The sequence below is a fragment of the Dipteris shenzhenensis genome, chromosome 29, assembly GCF_047967505.1.
Source record: "Dipteris shenzhenensis isolate YYH24624 ecotype China chromosome 29, Dip_SZ_1.0, whole genome shotgun sequence".
In the NCBI taxonomy this organism is placed as follows: Eukaryota; Viridiplantae; Streptophyta; class Polypodiopsida; order Gleicheniales; family Dipteridaceae; genus Dipteris; species Dipteris shenzhenensis.
In genome coordinates, this window is record NC_141624.1 from 15831105 (window position 1) to 15856914 (window position 25810).

At 44.5% G+C, this 25810-nt stretch overlaps 1 protein-coding gene across 1 annotated transcript; it reads right to left on the minus strand.

The window, feature by feature from the left end:
• Positions 1-341: 341 nt before the first annotated feature.
• LOC147882492 (superoxide dismutase [Cu-Zn] 1-like) lies at positions 342-21911 on the minus strand. Its single transcript, XM_087400269.1, has 7 exons — positions 21630-21911; positions 21252-21353; positions 21076-21171; positions 6862-6893; positions 6619-6694; positions 712-765; positions 342-607 (listed from the first exon to the last, which is right to left on the minus strand). The coding sequence occupies exons 1-7, from the start codon at positions 21706-21708 to the stop codon at positions 579-581; spliced, it is 468 nt and encodes a 155-aa protein (XP_087256395.1). The 5' UTR covers positions 21709-21911; the 3' UTR covers positions 342-578.
• Positions 21912-25810: the final 3899 nt, after the last annotated feature.

Sequence of the window (25810 nt, forward strand, 5' to 3'; positions counted from 1 at the left end):
GCCCTCTCTCCTCATCTCTACTCTTCTCCTCTCCCCTCTTCATATATTTTGTCAACTCAGTCTCTCCTTACCATAGTTGTTCATTAGGTGTGAAAGTTTGAACTAAAATCTAAAGAAATTCGCATACAAAAGCCTGGGCAAATAAGCATTCCTGGTTGACTTAAACATCAAACCCTGGGCAAAATCTGACATCAAGCCCATCAATAATAACCAAGACCCTGGAATCAGCACACTCTCATAGTCTCCTTACCATAGTTGTTCATTAGGTGTGAAAGTTCAAACTGAAATCTAAAAAACTGCACGTACAAAAGCCTGCTCTGAACAGTTTCCAGGATGGTCAGTTAATCAACAAGCAAGATCATAATATTAAGGGGAATATATTACAATAGACTTTTGATTTCATGCAATAAAGTTAAGAGTTAACCAGCTAGTCCTCCTTCATTAATCCAAAATTTTATGATTTGTACTCAATTCAGGATTAAGACACTAATACATGCAGTACAATCTCTGTCTTGGTTGTCCTGCTGAGTTAAAATCAGCACAAGGTTAAGGACACCTCCATACAGCTGCCTAGACTTCTAAGTAGAAGCCTGAAGACCAATCACACCTACAGAAGATGACGAGGAAATTCAGACAAGCATGCACAATCAAACTTGACCACACCTTGAAACATCAGAAAACAACAAATCTCAATGCTGAATCATCGCTCACCACATGCAAGCCTGCCACCAGCATTCCCTGTAGTTTTGCTCAGTTCATGGCCACCTGTCATCAAATGGGATCAAAAGTAATCCACCATTAGTAGATAATAAGTATTTCCTTTCTCCAAGGATATACTTTCTCCAAGGATAATATGAACGTGCTGCTTGATGATATCATTGCACAGTCAACAGACCTGGCATTTAACTCAGATTACACACATGCCCCTGATCATCCACATGCATTTCCACATTCAGGAAAACGGTGAGCATGGCAGATGCAGCATCAGCGACACAAAATATAATTAAGCACCTCAAATTCACTGCATGGCAACCAAGATCAAAGGATGGCCAGCAAACTATACCAACCAGCATTTTAAAAATGTTCCAATCAATATTTTAAGATGGAGGGCCACAATGACCATTCAGCAGAAAGTCCTGCTGCCACCGCCAAAAGTGATTCACAGAAGCACGTAGATTGGAACAACTGCAGCAGCAAAGCATTTAACAAGAAGAGAGGACACTATACCCTCCAGTTTTGCATCCTGCAGAGCTCTGATATATAAAGAAATATCCAGACTCCATGAGATCATGAGGTGCAAGGGTCATCTAATAAGGCATGGCCAATAAAAATGAACAACCATTGTTTGAGCTTCAAGTGCAGCCTCCTTTTTCACATGATAATTACTGCTGAAATCTGGCGTGTAGCCAGAAAAACATTGCTGTGCCCAGCAGCGTCCCTGGTCACAAAATCCACAAGCTTAAGCATACAGCAAGCAACTTTGCTCTTAGATTTACTTTGGCAGTATGATCAAGTGAGCACCTACACTGTAGCTGTAAGTTTAATTTTTCATCATCATAATTGGCTAGTGGGTTAGACAAATCACCATGGGATTTCCACTCCTTGAGGGCTAAAAAGGAGGCCTTCTAAGGCATGGCCAGGAAGAATTTGGAAATGTGCAACACATTTCAAAACATTTCATTATGGATGAAATGTGGACTACCTTTACGTGTATTTACCTAAATCTAAGATATTAATTTTTCAGTAGACTTTAGTTAAAAGTTTGAAATTTAAAAACTGTAATGTAGATTCTAGTCTCTATATTACTGATTTTTAAAGTTCAAGGTTCACACTGTCACGAGGACGTGAAAAGTGATGTAAAGTATCTTCGTTACTCAACTTACGCTTAACCCAAGGTTAAGCATGGTTAAGTGTTGTAATGGTTTGGCCATGAGGGACTGGCTAGAGGAAGTGCACACTTCCTAGAAGTTCCTGAGGGCAAAGTCTAGGTGCACCACTAGGTCCCAGGGGCAAGGCAAAGGCTTTAAAAGAGGGGTCTAAAAGTTGGGCCCAAGGACAACCAACGTTGTCCTTGGTATGGGGGTTAGGACTTTAATGAAGGGGCAAATGGCAAGGAGGAGATGCCATTTGTCATGCATGTGTATGCATGCCCTTCCCCCACCTTCCATCTCTCTCCCCTCACTCTCCCAAAGGTGTTGGACGTTTTCAGTTCTTCTTGTGCAGTTTTTCAACTGTTTGAGCTGTTTCAAGCCTGTTTTTAGCTGTTTTAACTCTGTTTTGACAGTTCTAAGGCTAGTACACACTTCTAGGAAGTGCCAGAAGTCATTTCTGAACTTTCTGAAAATTTTCGTCCGTACAGACGTGTTCAGCTGCCTCCAACAGGTGCCCGGGGTTGTCTTTTGCTGTGCTGGACCTTTGTGCACATGTTTTTGGCTGCGTGGTGGCTTCTAGAGATGTTTTGGACCAGTGCAGGCTGCAGGAGGAACTTTCCCTGCTGCTTTTGGTACCTTCTCTTAGGAGGACTCAGGCACAGATCCCAAGGCAATCATTTCGGGGAAGATCTGTGAACCATCTTTCCTCTACAGCTCTTTCTTGTTCACCCTCCGCTCTCTACCTTCATTTCTCTCTTCTCCTGATTGCTGGAAGACACCTGTACCCTGCGGGGAGCCTAGACAAAGGATAGGTGCGAGGAAGGAGCTCGCCCCTCTGCCACAAACAGTGGGAGTTGGTTCCAGGTTCAGTTTTTCCTTGTTCTTTCTTGCTTTGCAGCTTTTTGCAGTGCATGCGTGTTGTGTGCAGTCCTTTCAGGACTCCAACAGGTTCTAGGAAGCACCCAAAGGCAAGGGTGATCCTGTGGAAGGCCTAAGGACAGTGTGGATGCATGTGATAGCCTTGAGGCTGCCTTGAGCTCACTTTGCCATTGGTTTGGATGCCTGAATGCCTTGTGACAGATCAGAAGTGAATGCCTGAGTATGCCTTGCCAATGGGAATTCTAGTGGTGCACTGGGATTAGATGCCTTGAAGACAAGTAGAGGATTTGCAAAGAGGAACAGTACAGGGCTGAACCCTTGTTGTAAAGCATTTCCATTCAGAAGCATTAAATAAATACCATAAGGGGCGCTAAGGCATTTGGGGCCAGTGGGTGCACTGTGTACTATTTTCATTGAGCAGGGGCATTCTAGCCTCACCTTTGTTGTTGTTGAAGCTTGTTTCTAAGTTGTGCTAAGTGATTTAAGTGACTGAAGCTTGCATTGTGGCTATTTATAAAGTTTATGACTGAGTAGAAGAAGATCACTGCCCTTTTATTTATCGAAGGCCGGTTTCACACACTCTAATTTAAATTGTCTCTATATTTCTGTAACTACTAAACTACTAACTTGTAACAACTTAGAGACTACAGTACTTCCAAAATCATTGGGCATAGGCATCGTATGAAGGCAATTTGTGATTTTAAAGCTTATTTGGCATAGTTTCAGAATACTAATGGGCATAGGCATTGTATGAAGGCAATTTGTGATTTATTAGCTTATTTTGGATCTCTTCCATATTTTTATATATCAACCTCCTAATGAGTTCCTCGGATTCAAAAATTACTACATGATTTTCATGTAGAATCAATCAGAGACTCTGTAATTTTGCAAAGAAAAATCCCTATTGCTTCTCAACCCCATCCCTACATCAACCCTCTGTGAGGGAAAAGGGGTGAGCTGCGTGTGGTCTCTGGCAGCACAGGGGGAGAGGCTGAGTAAGAGGGAGGCGAGGGGCCTGGCCAGAGGGGAAGAGGGGCTGGCTGAGTCTGCTGAAACAAAAGGGAGAGGAGAGATGCTGGCAGGAGCGAGGAGAAGCGAGAGGCAGAGGAGAGCTTAGCAGCCAGCAGAGGGGGCTTGGTAGAAGAAGGCAGTTGGACGCTTCGAGAAGAAGGACCGAGCACAAGCTTCAAGAAATCAAAGCCTCGAGCACGATTGAGGCATTAATTCTTCGGAAGGGGGGCTTTGTCCCTTATGTTTATTATTCGCGGGCGGGGAAGCCACGATTGCTAATGACAATTTACGAACATCGTGGGGACCTATATGTATACAGGGCATAAAATTTGCATTTTTTGAGACCCAAAGATACAAACTGAATTTTCGTACCGCCCCCTTTTTTTTTTTGAAGCGTTTTGAACGTTTCACGTTTCTAAGTATTGAAACTCTCCTTTGGACTATGAAAGCAACCTATGCTGTAATCGAGCAAGTAGCAAATAACAACATTGTCGTACCCAGTAGCAACCCTTGTGTCAAGATCAAGGTGGTCAAATACAGCTGCAACAACTAATCATTTTCATCAACGGCATCCACATTCTATAACTAAGTTCCACTGTCCACATCCAGCAACGGCATCCACATTCTATAACTAAGTTCCACTGTACACATCCAGCTATCTTTCATGATTTGTACACACTATCAATGCTTTCAGGACGATTTTTTACGTTTCTTTTTCCAAATCCTTGCATTATGGAGGGGAATTTGGGCCTATCTTAATATTGGTTTGGGACATATATATGGAGCTACCAATTAAGCACCCACTCTTTGATGACACAGCTATGCAGCTCTGCACAACAGACTCACAGCCATCACCTTACAGGCCTCCAACTGCTAGTATTCCATTTTTTCAATCGCTCTAATTTTGAGCTGCTTTATGCGCTCTCTAGGAATTGCCTTGTGCACTCCCCTCTCCTCGGAGATGTAGTAGTTTCTTTTTTATGTGTACACTGTATCATAAACCTGTAAGGCCCGTTAATAGATCTTTCTTTCTTTGTTTCTCTCTCTTTTGTGTCACTCTAATAACTTGTAGATATGCATAAATGCCAAAAATGAGAGCATGGTTGTAAGACACGTTAAGACACGACACGTTAGACACACTTCAAACACGAGTGTCTAAAATGTCTTTAAAATAAGACACGTCATTGTAATAATAAATATTTAATGAATATATGTATAAGAATACAAGTGTACAACTTGCTAGCATAGCTAGCAGCTAGATTCTAGAAGTACAATAAGCTACACTTAAACAATGCACTTGTACAATGTACTCATGACTCAAAAGGTAAAGTTAAGACTCACGTCTCAAGAGCTTGCAAGTCACTTTCAACTTTAAAGGTTTAAACTGAAAATTGAATCTTGATATTCAAAAATCCAGATAAACAACTTAACAAGAGCCTAAAATGCTACATAGATTATACACCAATCGTCATAGATCAATAAACATAAATATCATGACAACAGTTTGTCAGTCACATGTACATGAATGAAATCTACATCTCGATACATATAATAGGAAACTTTCGACTCTCAAGAGTCAAATCTCTCAAGATTCATCCTAATCCGAATCTGCGAGGTCAGTGCCACTACTGGATCCAAAGTTAACTGGTGGTTGAACTAGCTTTCCTAGCTCTACTTCTTTGATCTAGATCACTCACATGAGCAAAGCCCAAACCCTTTCTTCCTTGGCGTCTCGTTCCCACTTTGCATGTTGGAGCTATCCATTCTTGCCCTCATCATTCTCGATGCTCTCTATTCGGACGGGTATCTTAGAGATGTAGGACCCATGTCATGAGATTGGGCTTGCCTCTACCAGAGCTTTGATGCTTTGATACCAACGTAATGGGCATGAAGACTCATGCTTCTCTCACTAGTTAGTTTGTCTATATACTGAGTGTGGAAGCATGAATGCTGATTGGAATAAGAGAAAGAAACCCTACGTGCATGCATAAAATCCATGATCATTAGCATATACACACTCTAAAGGGCGCTGCATACATCGTGTCTTCCCTTACTGAAGGGGCTGGACCTAGAGTTGCAGGTGGCTGGCTATGGCTGGCTGTAGAAATGAGGGAGGTAGGTCCTCCATGGCTGCATGCTTGAGAGGCTGAGGAGGAACTGCTGTGGAGAGGCTACTGAAGGCTGGAGGCCGCAGACTGGAACTGCTGCAGGTGACGTAAAATATGAGGGGTGTGAGGGTTTGTTATAGGCTTAGCACCCTCTTAGATGGCCTGGCTTGAAGTCAGGCTAATCTGTTCTGTCAGGGGGCCCACTCAGCCTGGCTGACCTGATCTTGAGGCCAACAAGGGCTGACATGGCAGTCAGCTGACTTCACCTGGCTGACTGCTGCTGCTGCACCTGTTGCAGTTGGCACTTGGTGATGTCATCCTGCTGTATGACAGGTCCTAGTGCTGGTTTTGCTGCCTGGAACTGTTGCAGGCTGACACTAGGCAAGAGTTACATGCTCCACACTGAGTCCAAAGCAGCCAAACTAGGAGACATTTGAACAAAACATAGAGCAAGCAGCTAGTAGAGAGAGCAGCTGTTCAAAACTACGTAATTGCAGAAGTAGAAGAAACTTACACCAGAGTGAAACCCAACAGCTTATATTTTGTTACGACCTTTCGAATGCCTTACAAAGACATCTAATACAAGACGTGGGCTATTATAGCCCATTTCTATCAATGTGGCAAAAAAACATCACCCATGGCTAAGAGATTATGCATGATCTCATGCAAGTCCTCAAAAGGGGTAAAACCAGCAAAGACAATGCTTCATACAATTCCATCACATATGAGAACTGATCAAGATCACATACCCTTGCCCAAGTCATCTGGGTCTGCATGTACAACAACCGCACGACCTATTATTGAATTCTCGCCAACAAGGGGTATCTGAAAGTGAGCTACATGTTAAAGTTGATCTTAAACTACATAATGAATTTACTTATTCATCTTATAGAGCTTTTGAGAATGTCACCAACCTGATAACATGCATTGTAATATATTTTCCAAACACAGAAATCATATGCATGACTTAAGCGAAAGAACAAAAACTACACCTGAGAGTCTGTGATTGATATTTCCGCAGTACCTGCCACACAACCATCAAAACATGGCCCATGTTATTTCAGTCTACATTCTTCATCGTAGTTGCCAAAATCATGTTTTCCATGATGAAACAACTCATTGACAAACTCATTCAAATAACAGCAGCAATGCCCAAGACCACCAAAAGCTCATTCTTCAGAAATAATACAGCTTGAACTTTATGGCAATGACCACTACAAGTCAAAATTGCTCAAAAGGACATAAATATGTTCGGATACCACTGCAAGTCAAAATTGCCCAAAAGTATCAATAGTCTTGGAGGCCATATAAACCCCCCTCTTGTCCAAAAGATGAGGAGAGGGTGGGTAAGCGATAAGACTATTCTTTTGGAAAAGGTGAGGTTAAATATATGCTCCACATGCAAACCATTGATTAAACTTTTAGGCTTTCTAACCTGATGCTAACTAACAAATTTATTATGTATAGCTTATGACATCTTTTGCAGTGATAAACATCAACTTTAAGCTTACTATTTTAACTTAAAAAAAACTTTAAAAGCTTACAATATCTCCGTGGTTTGAGCCAATTTTTTTTCCAAAGAAAATAACCTTCCATTAAACTTGAAAATCAGCCATACAAATCAGCAATCCAAAAGGCATTGATCATAGGAAAGGTCAGATAAACCCGCATGTCCAGCCATGGGAGAGGAGTGCATTTCTTGCAAAATCAGCTGTCTATATTGTGAGTCTCGCACTAAATAGATCATGTCCTTGCACCACAACAGCCCATTATGCAATTGGAATTCCGGGTGACCCTAGCTAGAAGGCTTCTACAAATCTGAAAATATGGGAGCTGCCTTAGAATTCTGCATATATTCCTCCTGAATGCCATGAAGCCACTCCTGATAGGTAGAGATAGCAGATAAATTCCAAGCCCACATTCTAGATAAGGTATCTGCAACCACATTGTCCTTCCATGTTTTGTACTCAATCTCAAAATCATAGGATTGAATTGCAGCCAACCACCTCATATAAGTGAGGAAGAATCTGTGTTATGCTCTAGCCGAGATAGCATGACCTCGGAAAGATAGGTGGGCATTTTCTCTTAGATGACCGACTTCTGTAATATTTTATGTGCGTAAATTAAATGGTCAAGGGAAGTAACTGCCAAGGTCCTAGGTGAGGGTGTATTGGCATCGACTAGGTGGTTCTGAGTGCTCAGGCCTAGGTTGTGTAAAAATGCCAAGGGGCAAATGTTTTAATTGTGCCCCAAGAGAGGGGTAAATGGTGTACCAAGCTAAAGGTCTAGAATGAAAACATGTGGCAGAGGGAACCATCTAGGGAACTTAGGGCTTGTGGATAGGCATGAAGGAAATAAAGTTACGTATCTTTGTGAGCATGCCATCCATGAGATAGGCTGGGAGGAAAAACCTGATGCCATCACCTGTAAGTTGCGACCGTGAATTGACGAGCTTGAGGAGAGATTAGAGATCAGAGCATCTCATTTGGTATCAGAGCCTAGGTCAAGGCTGTGACGATCCTAGTGAAGGAAGCAAGACGTCGAACAGTGGTAATATGCATTTTTCGTAAGATTGTAAGAAACCGCATGGCGGAAAACTAAGGCCCGAATCACAAACGTGGGCGTGTAACACAGGCGGGCAATTCTCCTTTATTCCTGATAGCTTCAGCGCCTGTTGTAAATGGCGATGGGCGACGCGCAGGCAGCTCATGGCTACGTGGGCTACATCGACGTCATAATTACCAGACGCGCAAGCTTCGACGCTCTTAGTCTGGTTATGAGAATCTGGTGAAGAGGAAAGGAAGGCGAGAAAAGGCTTGGTGTCGTCCAAGCAATTGGGTGCTTCATCGTGCGGCATATACTCCGAGCTCCGAGGCAAGGATTTTGGAAAGCAATAGCCAGGGGCAATTGAACGTGGGAACGATTAAAGTGAAGAGCACTCTCGACGGCGTCTTGCGCGACAAGGCATCCACCACGTCACGATGTAGCTACAAGCAGCAGCTCACTTTGATCGTCTTCTTACGTTCGACGAGCTCTCTAGTACCCGCCCCCGCAGCAGCAACAGCTCGCCGCCTTCGTCCCTCATTTTTCTTGCTTCTTGCTATCTAAGAGAGGGGTGACGGGTGATTTTGGGTCTCAGCATTGTCTCCGACGATTTACTCCATAGGGCATTTTTTTCCCTTCTATATAAAATTTTAGTTTCCAGTTTGCAGTTGATTTGTTTCTGTACAGCAAAGTTTGCAGCCAATTTATTCCTGTACAGCAGAAGGAAATTCGAAGTGGAAAAAAAAAACAAACCTATTTTCCCTTTTTAAACAATCGAGGCAGAGGGACAAGATTCCAGGGTGAATCCTGGTGAATCTAGAGCGCGATCTGCGCAAGAAATGTCCCATCACACAACACCTACTCTGGTGGGTAGGATTTCTGTACTAGAAGATGCTTTACAACAGATCATGAACCATCAGCTTCAAGTGAATGCTGGTCAAAATGAAATTAGAGAAATGGTGCAAGCCTTGTCGGCTAGACCATCTAGAAATGAAAAGGGCAAAGCTCCAATAGAGCTAGAGCCCAGTATACATTCATCAGAACGTGCAAAGGTCAAGGTACCTAATATTGCTAATTATAGACCGAAAAAGTACGCTGGTCGGATGACCAAGCGCAGTTCTGATGTGATCGAGGTTTGGTTACACAAGTGGGAAGAAGCCTTCGCCATTTGTGAAATTAGATTTGATCTAAAGAAAATCCGCGAGACCACTCACCTATTTATTGAGGCAGTGGATAGATGGTGGATAAAGTAACAGAAAGATCAGGTTGCCTCTACCACCTGGGAAGGGTTTAAGGCTGAGTTTAAGAAACACTTTCTTCCACCTGACGAAGAGTCCCGAGCTTGGGATGCTTATAGAAACCTTCGCCAAAGGAATTTGTCGGTGGCAGAGTACACTGACAAGTTCAGGGAATGTGTTATGAAAATAACAGACCCTCTTCCTATGTCGGTTCAGTTGAAAGACTATATCTATGGACTGAACGACAAGATTAAAATGGAAGTTCAGGCTAAATATGTGACTACATTAGATGAATCTATTGCAGTAGCCCTGAACTACGAGGATGCCAGAGGCAGATCTAGTGGATTTGTGCAGGCAGGGACTCAACATGAGTACCCGAGAAAAGGGGGATTTCAGAGGAAATGGACTTCAAAGACAAGTGTCTCGCAACCAAGTGGCCAAACCAAGCAGGTGAAGCCGGTTGAGGGACAAGCAAAGACAAGTACCACCGTTGGGGTGAAAAGAAAAGTAACTCCAATGGCAGCCCGGGCTTGGTCGAAGTCCTCGTTGACCCCTGAGCAAAAAGAGAAAGCTAGAAAAGAAGGATTGTGCTTCGACTGCCTTCAGCGACATCAGTGGAAAGATTGCCCACTAAACAAAGACCGTCGCACGGCCAATATGATAATATCTGAATGCGACGCGAAAATGCAGGAGAGTCCCAATGCGGAACATATGCAGATGCAATTGGCGGGACCTTCTCAGAGGTTAGTACCTATATTGTTAAGTGTGTCTGTTACTAAGTTAGTAAGCGGTGCACCTGATAACATCCTTTTAAAGCCCGCAGCAATAGGGTATACGGTTTTTGATGAGCCCGAGTTAATTAAAATGAAAGGGCAAGTAGCCAATCATGATGTGATTGTGTTGTTTGACTCAGCGTCAACGCACAATGTAATTAACTCGAAGCTTATTAAGAGGCTCAAGTTGAAAACTAGTCCGTTTAACTATGCTTATACGGTCAGGATGGCGGATAGAAGTTCAACTGAAGTAAGGGACCAAAGGGTTACCAAGTTGGAACTTCGAATATAGGACTATGTTGAGAAGCTGGACTTTGAGTTGACCAAGCTTGCTCACGCAGATATAGCCCTAGGCATGGCTTGGCATTTTTGAAAAAACCCAGCCATTGATTGGAAAAAGCATATTTACCAGTTCAAGATGAACGGGGTAGAATATGTTTTGCGAGGTGAAAAGGATTTACCTCGAGGACCATTGATTTCAGCCATGGAAATTCGAAAGACTCCAAAAGAGTTTCTGTGTCTGTGTATAGCATCGGTAGAGTCGATTGATGATGCATCGGCTAGCACTGAGGCTACCCAAGATGGGAAAATGGCCGAGTTGGCTAAAGAGAGATCGGACAAGTTCTCTGATTGTTTTAGGGATGAGTTACCTTATGGGTTACCTCCAGAGCGAAATGTTCAACATAAAATTAAGCTGATCCCGGGGGCAGAACCTGTAAATAGACCTCCCTATAGATTAAGCTTTACAGAAGAAGCCGAGGTGCGAAGACAACTGGAAGAATACCTCAAGCTGGGATAGATTCAACCCAGTTTTTCACCTTTTGCTTCGCCAGTGATATTAAAGAGGAAGAAAGATGATACTTTTCGCCTCTGTATAGATTACAGAGCATTGAATAATATCACTATTAAGCACAGGTATCCGATGGCTCGGATCGATGATTTGCTAGATGCATTGAATGGGACCGTAATTTTCAATAAGATAGATCTAAAGTGTGGCTACCATCCGATCCGTATTAGAGCCGAGGATGTGCATAAAACCGCTTTTAGAAGCAGGTTTGGTCATTATGAGTTTTTGGGAATGCCCTTTGGACTTACCAATGCTCCAGCTACATTCGTCATGCTTATGAACGATTTACTACGTCCGTATATCGGAAAGTTTGTAGTACATTTTATTGACGATATTCTAGTATTCAGTAAAAGTATTACTAAGCATTGTGAACACTTAAGAATAGTGTTTAGTACTTTGAGAAAAGCTAGTCTTTATGTAAATAAAAAGAAAACTATACTGTGTATGGCTAGACTTTGATATTTAGGATTCATAATTACTCCAGAGGGGGTAGAAATGGATCCAAAGAAAGTGGCTGCGATACTGACTTGGCCAATCCCTCAGAGTCTGGCCGCTTTGTGATCAGTCTTGGGAATTGTTCAATTTTATCAAAGACACCAAAGGATATTCCGAAATAGTATCACCATTGACTGATCTGACCTCAGATAAAATATCTTTTATATGGGGACAGAATCAACAGGAAAGTTTTAACACCATAAAACAAGCTGTGGTCACAGGACCGGTGTTAAAAATAGTTGATCCCAAGAAACCGTTGTACCTTGAAACTGATGCAAGTGGCATTGCGGTAGGAGCAGTTCTCCTCCAAGAGGGAAGGCCAGTAGCCTTTGAAAGCAAGAAGCTTTCTCCCTCTCAAAGGAATTGGCCAACTCATGAATTAGAGTTGTATGCTGTTGTCCATGCTTTGAAAACATGGAGACATTATTTGTATGGATCAAAGTTTTATGTGGATGTTCATCATGATACTCTGAAACATTTTTGTAAACAAACTGACTTGAGAAGCCGCCAAGCTAGGTGGGCAGAACTCATGCATAAGTTTAATTTGACGATTCGATACCGAAGAGGGAAAGATAATAAAGTTGTTGATGCGTTGTCACGCATTATGCATAACATGAGTTTCACGGTGTTAGAGAGTGCTCTAATGGCCGAGATTAGAGAAACTCAAAAGGTGGACGAGTTTGTCCAGAGCCTTTGGTCTAAGGCTCATGTGTTAAAACCCGGGGAAAAAGATGACCTGGCATCCAGAAAAGGCCAAACTTATGCAAGACATGCCATAAGGGATGGTATGCTGAAAAGGAATGGCAAGGTTGTAGTACCTAATCAGAATGATCTCAGGCACAGAGTCATTCAACAATGCCATGATAGCCCATGTGCGGGACATCTAGGAGTCGAGAAGACATATGATCTCGTGAAGCGAGATTTCTTTTCGCCAAAGATGAAAAAGCATATTCATGAATATGTGACACGTTGTTTTTCGTGTCAAGTAAGTAAGGCAGAGCAGGTGAAGCCACCCGGACTTTTACAGTCCTTGGAGATACCACTAAGTAAGTGGGAGAGCATTTCCATGGACTTTATTGTAGGACTGCCTACGACACAAGGTGGATATGATTCTATCCTTGTGGTGGTTGATCGTCTTACCAAGATGGCTCACTTCATTCCAACTAGAGAGTCTGTTAGTGCCCCGCAAGTGGCGGATTTGTTTATTAGACATATATTTCGTCTGCATGGATTACTCAAATCCATAGTGCCAGACAGCCATGTCAAATTTACTGATCATTTTTGGACTGCGGTATTTGAGGCACTAAGAACTGAGTTGGGAATGAGTAGTGGGGATCATCCAGAAACGCATGGTCAGACAAAAAGAATCAACCAAATTTTAGAGGATATGCTTAGAGCATATGTGTCATTGAGACAACATACATGGGACAAGTGGTTGCCATTGTTGGAGTTTGACTACAATGATAGGAAACATTCCTCTACAGGGTTCAGTCCGTTTGAACTGAACTATGGTTATAGGCCAACGAACCCAACTATAGTTGGAATACCTCAGAAAGTGCCTAGTGCCGCGAACTTTGTGGTTCAGATGCGGGAGATGCTAGCACTTGCGAGAGCTAACATCCACCAAGCTATGGATAGAGCTAAGGCGTATGCGGATGAAAACCGATCCAATAGAGAATTTAAGGAAGGAGAAAAAGTTTTTCTCATAGTTCCTTCGCACTCTAAGTCTTTGACTGCAGGAGAGTGTGCTAAGTTATCACCTCGATATTGTGGGCCATGGTTAATTCTAAAAAGAATAGGCAAGGTAGCCTATAAATTAGAATTACCACCGGGGTGTAAGGTGCATCCAGTGTTTCATGTTTCTCGTTTAAAGAAATTTTTGCATACAGGTGACTCACTAATCGAAGGTGTTGTTTTGTTTCAGGAGATAGAGGATAATGCAAAACGCAAATCAACAAGAATCCTATACCGAGGAACAATGCAAGTGCGCAATCGAAAGATACCCACGGTGTTGGTTGCATGGCATGGTCTACCTCTACCGAAAGCTACCTGGGAATCCGTATACCAGTTATGGAGAGTATTCCCAGATTTCATCATCGAGGACGCTGATGCTTGAAGAGGGAAGGAATGTTATGCTCTAGCCGAGATAGCATGACCTCGAAAAGATAGGTGGGCATTTTCTCTTAGATGACCGACTTCTGTAATATTTTATGTGCGTAAATTAAATGGTCAAGGGAAGTAACTGCCAAGGTCCTAGGTGAGGGTGTATTGGCATCGACTAGGTGGTTCTGAGTGCTCAGGCCTAGGTGCACCTAAATGTGTAAAAATGCCAAGGGGCAAATGTTTTAATTGTGCCCCAAGAGAGGGGTAAATGGTGTACCAAGCTAAAGGTCTAGAATGATGACATGTGGCAGAGGGAACCATCTAGGGAACTCAGGGCTTGTGGATAGGCATGAAGGAAATAAAGTTACGTATCTTTGTGAGCATGCCATCCATGAGATAGGCTGGGAGGAAAAACCTGATGCCATCGCTTGTAAGTTGCGACCGTGAATTGACGAGCTTGAGGAGAGATTAGAGATCAGAGCGTCTCAGTCTGAGTGTCCTATGATCTGTTTTCACCTTAATTTTGCTCCCGTACAGATAGTGGTGCCATTTCTTGAAAGCATGCAAGATAGCCAACATCTCCTGACCACAAACATGGAAAATGATTCCTTGGCATCAAGCTTCTTGCTTTCAAAGGCTACTACCCCGTGTTCATGCCTCAAAACAACCCCCAATACTTTGCCACTATCATCTGCCTCCACAATGGAAGGACGTGTAAAATCAGGGCACACCAAGACAAGTGCATGGGTGGCAAATTTCAGATCTTCGAAACTGTGTTGCGTTGCCTTTAACCACATTAAAGTATCCTTCTTCAAGAGGTCAATAAGAGGAGCTGCCCTCTTGGCAAATTTGCTAATAAAGTGCTTGTAGAAGGAAACAAGACCTTAAAATCCTCTCAACTGGATAGAGTTTTGTGGCTGTGGCCAATCTTTCATGCATTTCACCTTTGCGGGATCCACTCGAATGCCATTTCTACTCACAATATGCCCCAGCTACTCAACCTCCTTTGACATAAAAGTACATTTCTGACCTTTGCATAAAGCTGATGCATCCTCACATCCTCAGAAATTTCCAGCGCCTGCTTCACATGCTTAATGTTCTCTTGCCTGTCCTTGATGTAAATGAGGATATCATCAAAGAAAACCAGCACGAATCTGAAAAGAAGTGGCTGCGATATCTTGTTCATGAGCACCTAGAAGGTGGCCGGTGCATTAGTCAATCAAAAAGGCATCACCTTGAATTGATACAAGCCCCGTTCTGTGAGGAAGGCTATCTTGCGCTCATCTCCTTCTTTGACCCTGACTTGGTGGTAGCCAGACCTCAAATCGATCTTCGTGAAAAACTGAGCACCCTGAAGTTTATCCAACAGGTCATCAATCCAAGGAATTGGAAACCTGTTCTTGACAATGATGTTGTTAAGATCCCTATAATCAATGCACACTGTATGATCAATCTTTCTTCTTCACTAGAAGCACTGGGGAGGCAAAAGAAGTGCTATGAGAGATGAAGTTCTTCTCAGACAATTCCCGCACCTGTACTGCCACTTCCTCCCGCTCAAGATTAGAAAGATGGTATGGGGCTTTGTTTATGGACTTACTGCTAGGCTCCAAGGCTCCAGAACAATCGCATGATCCACATCCCTCTTGGGAGGCAATTGGAATTTGGAATGGCATATCACCAAATACATTAGCAAATTCAGAGAGCAATTTCTGCATATCCAAGTCATCCACATGGGGAATGCTTCCCTTCTGAGCTACACATTTTGGGCATAGATGGTATCCTGCTCTTGAGCTCTCTAGCCAACTGTCTTGCTGAAATGACCTGCATTTTCGGGGCTGTCATGCCCTGTAATACCACTTGCTTACCCCGTGTGCAAAGCGGAGTGTCAAAGCATTCAAATCATGCTGAATTCTCCCAACGATTTCACCAATTGCCGCCCAAGACAACATCAATCGAGTCCATGTCTAGTGCAAAAAGATCTGCAAAATCATACTCGTCAGAGAGCTGATCTCGCACCCTAGCAACACAGTCTACTAATCATTAGCTGTCCATTAGCCACTTCCATTGTCAGACTGTAGTCTATCTCTGTAGCAATCAGCCCCACCTTCTACAAGGTCTTGGTGTTGATGAAACTATGAGTGCTCGCGCTGTCCACAAGCATGTGAACAGTCCGGCCCTTGATCTCACCCTTCAATCTGATAGTCTTAGCACTCCTGGCACCCATCATGCATTACGGGAGATAGCATACGGTGCTGGCTGAGCATCCCAATAAATCTCCTCCTCAACCACACGAGCATTCTTATCCGCATCACCCCATGCATGGAATGGAATGGCAACATGATGCTCCACAAAAGAGGCTTAAGGCATACAGTGTCGTCTATCACGGGAGGGCAAGGAAGGAGACAGGGGCAAATTGGAGGAAGGGGATAGAATTGGCAAAAGGGAGAGAGGGAGGGGGAGAAGGAGTGAGAAGTGAGGAAAGGGGGTAGAGGGAGAGGAAAAGGAAGAGAAGGGTGAGGGGAAGAGAGAGATAGAAACAGATTGGGAGAGAGAGTGTAGGCAGCACGTAGGAGGAAGGAGGAGGAAGTAGATAGGATTAGATGACACATCAAACAATACAAAATGAAGGGTGGATGGGGACTTATATAGCCCCTCCCCAATTCCCACCTAAAGGACCACTAACATTGCCCTTTTTTCTCCATTACATTCGCCTCCTACCATCCCTGCTCAACATGCCGTCGTCTACCCTCTTACCCCTCCTTCCCATGCCCTTCGCCTCCCACTACACCTCCCTCTCTGCCTCCACCTTCCTTAGCCTCTCCCTTCGCAATCCCCCTTTGCATGCTGCTCTCCCCTCTACCTCTTGTCACCCACCTCCCCTCCCCTTCCTCCCCTCTAGGCCCCACCTCCCCTCCCCTTTCCTCCCCAATTCCCACCTAAAGGACCACTAACACTCCCCTATTTCCTCCATTACATTCGCCTCCTACCATCCCTACTCGACGTGCTGTCGTCTACCCTCTTACCCCTCCTTCCCATGCCCTTCGCCTCCCGCCCTTACCTGCTTCTCTTTCACTACACCTCCCTCTCTGCCTCCACCTTCCTTGGCCTCTCCCTTCGCCATCCCCCTTTGCATGCTGCTCTCCCCTTTACCTCTCGTCACCTCCCCTCTAGGCCCTCTTCAATGTACCTCCCCTCTCAACTCTCGTCGCCTCCCCTCTCAACTCTCATCATCTCCCCTCCCCTTTGTCTTACCTGTCTTGTCCTACCCCCTCCTCCCTTCCAGCCCATGTCCCCTCCCCCCGCTTCTATCCTGCTTCCCTACCGTCCTTTCCCTCCCAGCCCACGCCCCCTCCCCATGTCCAATCCTTCCCTCCCACTCCTATGTTCTCCCCTCCCACCCACTTGCCTCTCTCTGCCCTCCCCTTCCCAACTCTCCTCTTCCCAAGCCTTCCTCTGCTTGCCTCTTCCCTCCCCTCTGCATGTCCCCCCCCATGCCTAGTGCCATCTGCCCTTTTCCTCCCTTCCCCTACCCCTCTCCTCCCCCTTGAGCAATCCTTCCCTTCACCCCTCTCCCTCCCCCCTCACCCCACTCATTGCACTATATTAGGTTGTATAAGGTTATTTTAGGTCTGGTAAGATTGTAGCTTATCTTAATGAAAATTGCTTACATTAATCAAAAGCGCTTTGTGTAAGAGTGCTTAACATGAAGCAATGTCAAATTCGAAGAATAGAAAAATGTTGCCTTTGATATCTTGCATATCGGAGTTGTAGATTGTAAGTTATAGATTTTAGAAGTAGGAAGACCTATGGAATTATGCTATGTAATAATTATGTAAGGAGAGAGTTGGCACACTTCCTCTCCAAAGCTTATAAGATTAAGGCTTATGCACATATTATTTGCATTCAACACATAACACATTGCGAACGGAAGCTTGAAATTGCTTATTGAAAATGAGAGTAGATGTTGTTGTTTAAGATAATTGGGAAGCATTTTGCATTCTACACATAGCGCTTTACATTTAGCACATTTGCGTAAGAGGATAGCTGGCACGCTTTCTCTCCAAAAATTATAAGACAAAGAAATGTGTCCTTCCTTGGGTGCACAACAATTTGCATTTAGCACATAGAACTTGGCAAAACTGAGATTGATATTGAATATTGAAAATGAGAGTAGATGTTAGGCCTTTCGAGCTCACTAATGTCATCTATAGAATAGCTTAGTCCTTGCAGTTGGATCAACAAAGTTCAGTCTGAGTTAAGAGTCCACTGTAATAGCAAATATTCTCTGTAGAGGTGAGCTAATGTCCGTGTGTCCTTAACATCATGGTATTCTCTGCGCCTAGTTTCCAGTTTGATTCAAGTTTCTTGTGAACTCATTTTGGGTGTCTTTAAGGATGTGTGAAGTGACGCAAGTTTGTCATAGGTCTTTGTGAAGCGTCTAGTGGATTCTTGAAAGGTTGTGAGGACCTATGAGAGCTTGCAGAGTTGGTTTGATCAAGAGATTCTAGTGAGTGAAGTAAATTTTTTAAAAGGACTCTTTGTTGAGGTTCAACTATGAAGACTCTGAGTGATTCCAAAGGCCTGTGAAATTCTGGTTGCCATGGTTAAGAGTTCTGCATATTTGTTCAGTCTAATGAAGAAAGACACGATTAAGGAGACATGGATGCTTGGTCAAAGTCGGAGAAATTAGTAGTGAAGTATGCTATAGCCAAGTCAACAATAGAAACTTTGCATCTTCAAAACCATCTACCTGACTCTATTTCAAGGAGAAGGGCTTGTGGAAGCTAGTCGTTAGCATTGGCAAGAAGCTAAAGAATCAACAAGAGGCTAACAACATAACCACTTGGGAACAGAAGAATGAAAGAGCTATCAATATACTGGGATGATCACTCAAGTCGGATTAGTATCACCACCTTGCTGTCACAAAGTCTGTTGCGGACAACTGGGTAATCCTTGAGTCTCTCTTCGGTGTTAAGATGAAGCATCCAAAGAAACTTTGAAATACAAGCTTTTTGGTCTTCAAATGAGAGAGAATAAAAGTCTTAGAACTTATCTTAATTGATGCAAGCACTCCTCAAACAATTAAGTATTCTCCGTTCATCAAGATGACGTTGAGGATATTTACTTGCAAGTTTACCTCCCCGGTACTCTAAGATCGTTACTATATTAAGAATGGATGATGATATGGCTGTCTTAGATGCTATTTCTATGTTGCAAAGTGAGGAGAAAAGGTCTGAAAGTCTTTCACCAATTTAACCTGCATATTTAGTGAAGGAAAAAATGAAAACTGCAAGGAATAGACGTATAGATAATCTAACCTGTCATTGTTGCGGTAAAGAGGGGCACAAGGAAATGTTTTCTTACAAGCAACAAAGAGATGAGCATCTTCAAGGCTTCAAAAAACAGACCCGAGTGGTTCAAGACCCTCTGACAGAAAACGAAGTTACTGGATTGGTGGATGCAAATGTGAATGAACAAGATATGGGCATTTTAGGATGTGGGCAATAAGTTTCATGATTGCTCAGGCTCTTGGTAAGTGTACAGTCATTGGTTGATGGCCTCAGCAATTAGTGAGTAGGCCATGTTCTTACTTGTTTAGGTTGCGTATTTGGCTCAATTATCTTATTGATTGATGGTAGTGTTTCTTACTCGGGTTTCAGTAATTGAACTACTCCCCATTCGGTCTTAAGGGGAAATGTTCGGTTGCTCAGGCTCTTGGTGAGTGTACAGTCATTGGTTGATGACCTCAGCTCTTAGTGAGTAGGCCAGGCTCTTAGTGTACATTCATGATTGCTCAGGCTCTTGGTGAGTGTACAGTCATTGGTTGATGGCCTCAGCTCTTAGTGAGTAGGCCATGTTCTTACTTGTTTAGGTTGCGTATTTGGCTCAATTATCTTATTGATTGATGGTAGTGTTTCTTACTCGGGTTTCAGTAATTGAACTACTCCCCATTCGGTCTTAAGGGGAAATGTTCAGTTAATCTGTCCTTGAGGGATCCCTCTGAAGTCCAAAGCTGCCCCCCAATCTTGGACCTCCTAGATCTCCTTAGCTGCTATAAGAAACCAAACGATTTGTCCCAGTTAATCCTGGCCCCAGCTGCCGCACATTAGGTGGCCAGAGCCTCCCTGACCGCCTCAAGGCTCATTGCAAGGTAAAGTGCTATGTCGTCTACAAACTCTAAGTCCAGCAATTCCTCCTCCTGTTGGATCGGCACCCTCATCCTTGTAAGGCCACAGGCTTGAGAGCGCAAGAAATAGCCCATCACCTCTGCTACAAAATAAAAGAGGAAGGGGGCAAGTGGGCAACCTTGTTGCACTGAGCATGAGAGAGAGAGAGCCTCTCACATATGGCCACCAATAGGTTTAGCTGCACGCTGAAGGGTGGTGTGTCCTTGCCGACGAGGGAGGAGCTTCCAAAATCAATCCATTTTGTTTGGCTTGCAGTGAGTGCAAGAAAGGCTGACTTATCTACATCCTGCCATGACGCCCAGCTCACTCATTCCACACTTTGGTAAGGTTGGACAGTAAAGATTCAGAGCCATATGGTGACCAGGGAAATCTAGGAGATGACACAAGGAACGAAGATGACACCCGTCAATTGGTGGATGCCACAAGGCTCCTTACATAGTACAACTAGAATTGAACAAACAAAGGAAGCTGATAGGACCTCCTATCTCCAAGTACTAGGTTAGCCTAGGGAGCTCCGCATGCAACTTGCGATTCTCTGAGCTCACTAGCACACAGGTGCTGCAGTGTACCTCACATGCACTCTCTAGAGTGAGCGGCTGCAAGACGATGCATTGTTAGCCACCGTACAAATGACACAAGGCTGACTTGTAAATAAAAGCTAGGCAGAAAACGCAATTCTAGGGGTTAAGGTGTTACTTGGGTTCACGGACTAGTCCTGATAGATGTACACGATGAAAGGACAAGCGTGCAGCGTCTACATCAATCGTAATGGAAGTCATATTTCACAATTCTACAGAGCAATTTCCCACAAAAACCACTGCATATTGGGCGACATACGACTGCAGGTCATACGGTAACTCGCTTCTCTAGAGAACAATTTAAACGAGTATCATTAACACATTGTTAATTTAGCTAGAGTGCATTGCATGATATGTGGCAGATAGTACCAAAACCCCATGACAATCATCTTGAAGCAATATTCCAATTGCCCACAACAACGCTGGGCGTAGCCGCATACCATCATCGCCGACTACTACATTTCCAAGATCTCCGGCATGCCTATTCTCATCCTCGGGAGCTCCGTGTTCCTTGCCCGTTGGGTTGAAGTGCGGGCCTTCAAGACAACGTAATCAATGTTAGTCAATCACGTGGATATTGCTGCGAAACCATGCAGTCGAGGTAGATAATCGGTACCTGTCGACATACAACCATTCGTCGTATCTCCCAGCGCATGGACGTGAAACCCATGTAAGCCAGGTTGTAGTCCTTGCAGCTTCCCGCTTACAGTTGTGGGCCCTAGGCGTCATACAACCACGTGAGCAGAGTGAGACTCTAAAAGTCGATCAGCAAAGCCCTGAATTCAGAATCGGATAAAAGAAAATGTATAACGGTTTCAGTGAAGCCCAGAAATGGAGCAGGAGCAAAGTCAATGCATAGGCCCAACATGCGGCGTGGGCAGGGGTCTAATCTCTACACAGGTAGCTGTACATACTACATAAAACGAAACACAAGCGAACCAATCTATGTACAGCAAGTCCAGGGCAGTCATAGTCGAAGCGAAAGGTGCCATACCAGTGCCATCCTGGCTGAATTGGACAACGCCAGAGACGCCTTCACTGCCAGCGAGGACGGCTACTGCTTTGGCAGTCATGGTGATGAAGAAAAACTTGAGGCCCTCCTTCAGAAGAAACTACAGGAGTAAAATGGAGAGCTGAAGGCTTAAAGCTCAATGCAATAATCCTTCAGTGCTTTGGCCTCTTCTCATTTGGACCAGTCCAGTGCGTCCCTTCTCGAACTTTCTCTTGTTTCTTTTTTCAGTCCTAACACCAATCTTTCATTCATGAACAAGAAGCACACTTTGCCCACAGCAATGGCATGCTTTTGGCCTGCTGCGGGGGAGGCCTAAGGACCGGTTCACACCACCCGCCCGCCTGTCGTGCAATAATGAGGTGCAAGTGTGTTTTCAAACGTGGTCCAATCGTGGATGGGGGCCCGGACATGGAGTGCAAAAAGTGATGGGTGGTCGGGGACCCGGACTCCAAAGTGATGGTGGCCCTAGAGGGCCGCCCAACTCGTTGGACAACAAGTGTGAAGCACATGAAATACTCGCATTGGGTATTGTGGCCTGTATCCAAAACAAAACAATCTTTCTACCACTAAGCCAATCATCCATTGATGCAATTATGAGGCAGCTTTTATTAGCGCTGCCTTCCAGGCAACGCTATCGTTACACTTTTCTTAAAAAAGTGTCCCACACCATTTTTTGCCACATGGCCCCCTTCTATTTTGGTTCTTTCTCTCTCACTCACACATTCACTCACACACACTTTCTTTTCTTAAGAACTCTCTCTCTCTCTCTCTCTCTCTCTCTCTCGGAATTTGCAAATCATTCGGACTTTCCTATACATGAGCTTCCATCACAGGTGTTGCAAATTAATCATTCATTCATCTTGCCAATTGTTTTCCTTTGACAGAACCAATTGAAGGCAGTGATCACGAGTACTTGTACTCACTTGTTTATATCATGTGTAGCAGGTGGCGTGAACTCTCACACCACCCGTCCATCTTACTCTCCATTTCTGTTACCCCTGGTCGGACAGGCCCAACCTAAAAGTCGAGGTGTTGGCCCTTCAAAGAAAAATTAGAGAATTCTTAAATTTTTTGTTTTTTCGACTAGTTTTGTGTGCGGTTGGCGCCTTCACACAAGTACGTGTCGTTTTCTTATTGGGTGAAACGTAGTGATGTACCAAGCAATGCCATTTCGCTGCAAACCCCTCCGCATGCAGTCATCAACGGCCCTCTACCACAATCGTGGCCTGACACGTGCTCGGACCCTCCCCCCTTATGTGGTTTGCCCATGCCCATGCAAACATTGTATTTGCATGGCTCGCCCATGCTTGCACGTTGTTTCCATCTCTACCTATGGATCGTCTTCTTTTCTCTTGGAGTGTTTGTTGGATGACCAAATCGTGGATAAACACGCAAGACTGTGTGCATTCGCGGTATAAGGAGACATGGGCAACTTCTTGCGAATGCTTCCAGCACTTCATGCTATGCCTAAAACGGGCGAGTTCCCTCCTCCCTATAAGAACCTTTGTTGTTCTGCCTCTTCCTCTGGCATTTCCTCTTCGTTCCGTCGTGTGTCTATTGTGTGCTGTGCAAACACTTCCTGCTGTAGCGAACTATTCGGATGAGCCGCACGCTTCAGGAGACTCATTAGATACGAGTAGCAGAAACTCTAAGAGACGTCGTTGCTTCTGTGTTTACTCTGTTGATGGTTTGATTTCGTTATTCAGACTTTCTAATTTCCTCCTCTATTTATGATCATTGTTGTTTGTCTATGATTGCAGGCCTTATGAGTATGGCGGAGCCCAAAGCAACATATGCTAACGATGCCAGTTCGGTTCTAGATGGTAACGGTCTTCCTCCTGTCTATAAAGCTTATACCTGTGCAGTGGACGTCCTGTTGTGTTTAAATAGTTTTCAATATGTTTTCCTATTTTGAAGAGGTAATTGAGAAATCCAAAAATGAGGACCGCAATGCCTTGCGTACACAAGAGCATGGACTGAAGATGGTCGATTCAACTCCTATTCCAGGTTTGTAAAAAAAAACTCTCCAAACATCTTGAGTGTGGTTGGATGCTCCCTTTGGTCTCTGCGTTGTTTGCCTTTGCTGTCTTGTGGTTCGTGTTTTCGTCTGTGCCTTCCGCCCCACGTTTCAGTGTCATGAAGTTATGCAAGACAAGATCACCAAGGAGTCACGAGGTTCCACTGTTGGATTATATGCCAGTGCAGCTCTCTCTCTAGGCGAATCGTTGCTGCTTGAAGACTTGATTTTCCTCATCTTTTCTTTGATCTGTTAAAGATTACTTTTGTTTAGAGCCTCTTTTCATGGATTATCATCGATTAGGATAGGATGTGTGTTGTTATCTTGATTACATTTGGAACGAAATCGGTCATGATTAGAAGTGCCCTCACAATCGTCATGCATTGACATGTGAAGCTCTCTTATGTGCTTATCTATTTTTCTCGTCCTCGGTTTCGTCGTGAGTCTTCTCCTTGGCCTCCCTCACTCTCTGCTCAGATTGGCATGTCTTGTGTCTTGTATTCATTATGTTTCTAAAAATCCCCTTTTCGGCTATCATGATGTTACCGCACTGTGCAACAAAAAATGATGTAGACCTAGGAGTTCCAGACATTGGCATTCAAAAAGAAAGGTCCAAGTCCATTGAAAGTATGGCAATGCCTGACTTAAAGCCATTCCATGATCATGTCTTGGTGTTTACCTAGTTTTGTAACACTAATTTAGTGTATGCATTGTTATAGACCTGAGCCCCCCACCAATGACCAACACAATACGGGCAATTGCATGGCAAGGTGTTGTGTTTGCCTCTAGTATGTGTTTGATAAAAACATCTTGTCCTACTCCAGTGTCAATTGTGAGTTTGCCTTTGGTATTGGCACCAACAAAGGGACCGGGTAAAGAGATGGGCGTTCTAAAGAATTCCGATATAAAGAAGAACACAAAGAAAACTGTGCAAACCACTTTCTATGCACTTGCGAAACAAGCTTGCGCTAAAGGTAAAACCATAGATTTTTTTACAAGCTCATTATGATTACATTATGCGTGCTACGTCGGAAGGGTTGCAACATTAAATTGAAGTGCAAGATAAATATAGATATTAAACTACCCATTGTAGAAGAAGAAACCGGATCAGAAATTACAAACACTTAGAAGAGCTTGTCAAATACTTTTAGTCATGGTTGACCATGCAAAACTTGTTTTATTTGGTTTCTATAAGCTCTGGTTTGTTGCTGCATGTAACTAGTTGTCAATGTTATGGTCACACTTTATTAATGAGACAACTTTTGGGAAAATAGATCTAGCAATTGTTCAAACTGCTTTAATGTTTCTTACATCATGAACCATATAGTATCAATAGATTCCATTTTGTTTTAATTGCAAATCAAAATACACACATAGCACAAACATAACAGTCAAAGTAACCTACGCGAGACTGTCTCACTAAGATGTTAATTATTTTTTCTAGCCAGCTCAACTTCAGGGCCAAGAGAGGAAAAACAAATCTACAATGATAATGTGGATGTTGTACCCTAAGGTCCCTCTGCTCCTGCGAGCCCTCCCCCTCCCTCCCGCAACCTCTACCCCCCCCTAGCTCACCCCCGCCTCAACCGCCCTCACCCCCTTGCCTCTCCGCCCTCACCCCCTCGCCCTCCGCCTCACCCCCGCCTCTGTCGCCTGCACCCCCTCGCCTCTCCGCTCTCACCCCCTCGCCCCTCCGCTCTCACCCCCTCGCCTCTCTGCCCTCACCCCCTTGCCTCTCTGCTCTCACCCCCTCGCCCCTCCGCCTCACCCCGCTGCGCCCTCCCCCGCCCTTACCCCTCGCCTCTCCGCCCTCCTCCCCCTCGCCCCTCCGCCCCACCCCGCCCCCTCGCTACGCCTCACCCCCCTACCCTCTCCGCCTCACACCCCCCGCCCCCTCGCTTCGCCAGCCCCCCGCCCCCCCGCTTCGCTCCCCCCCGCCCCCCGCTTCACCCCCCGCCCCCTCGCTACGCCTGCCCCCCGCCCCTCCCGCCCTCCCGCCCTTCCGCCCTTCTGCCCCGCCCCTTCGCTTTCGCCCTTCTGCCCCGCCCCCTCCCGCCCTCCCGCCCCGCCCCGCCCCACCCCCACTCCCGCCTCTTCACCTCACCCGCCCTCCATCCTCAGCCCCCACCCTCGCCACCTCCACCTC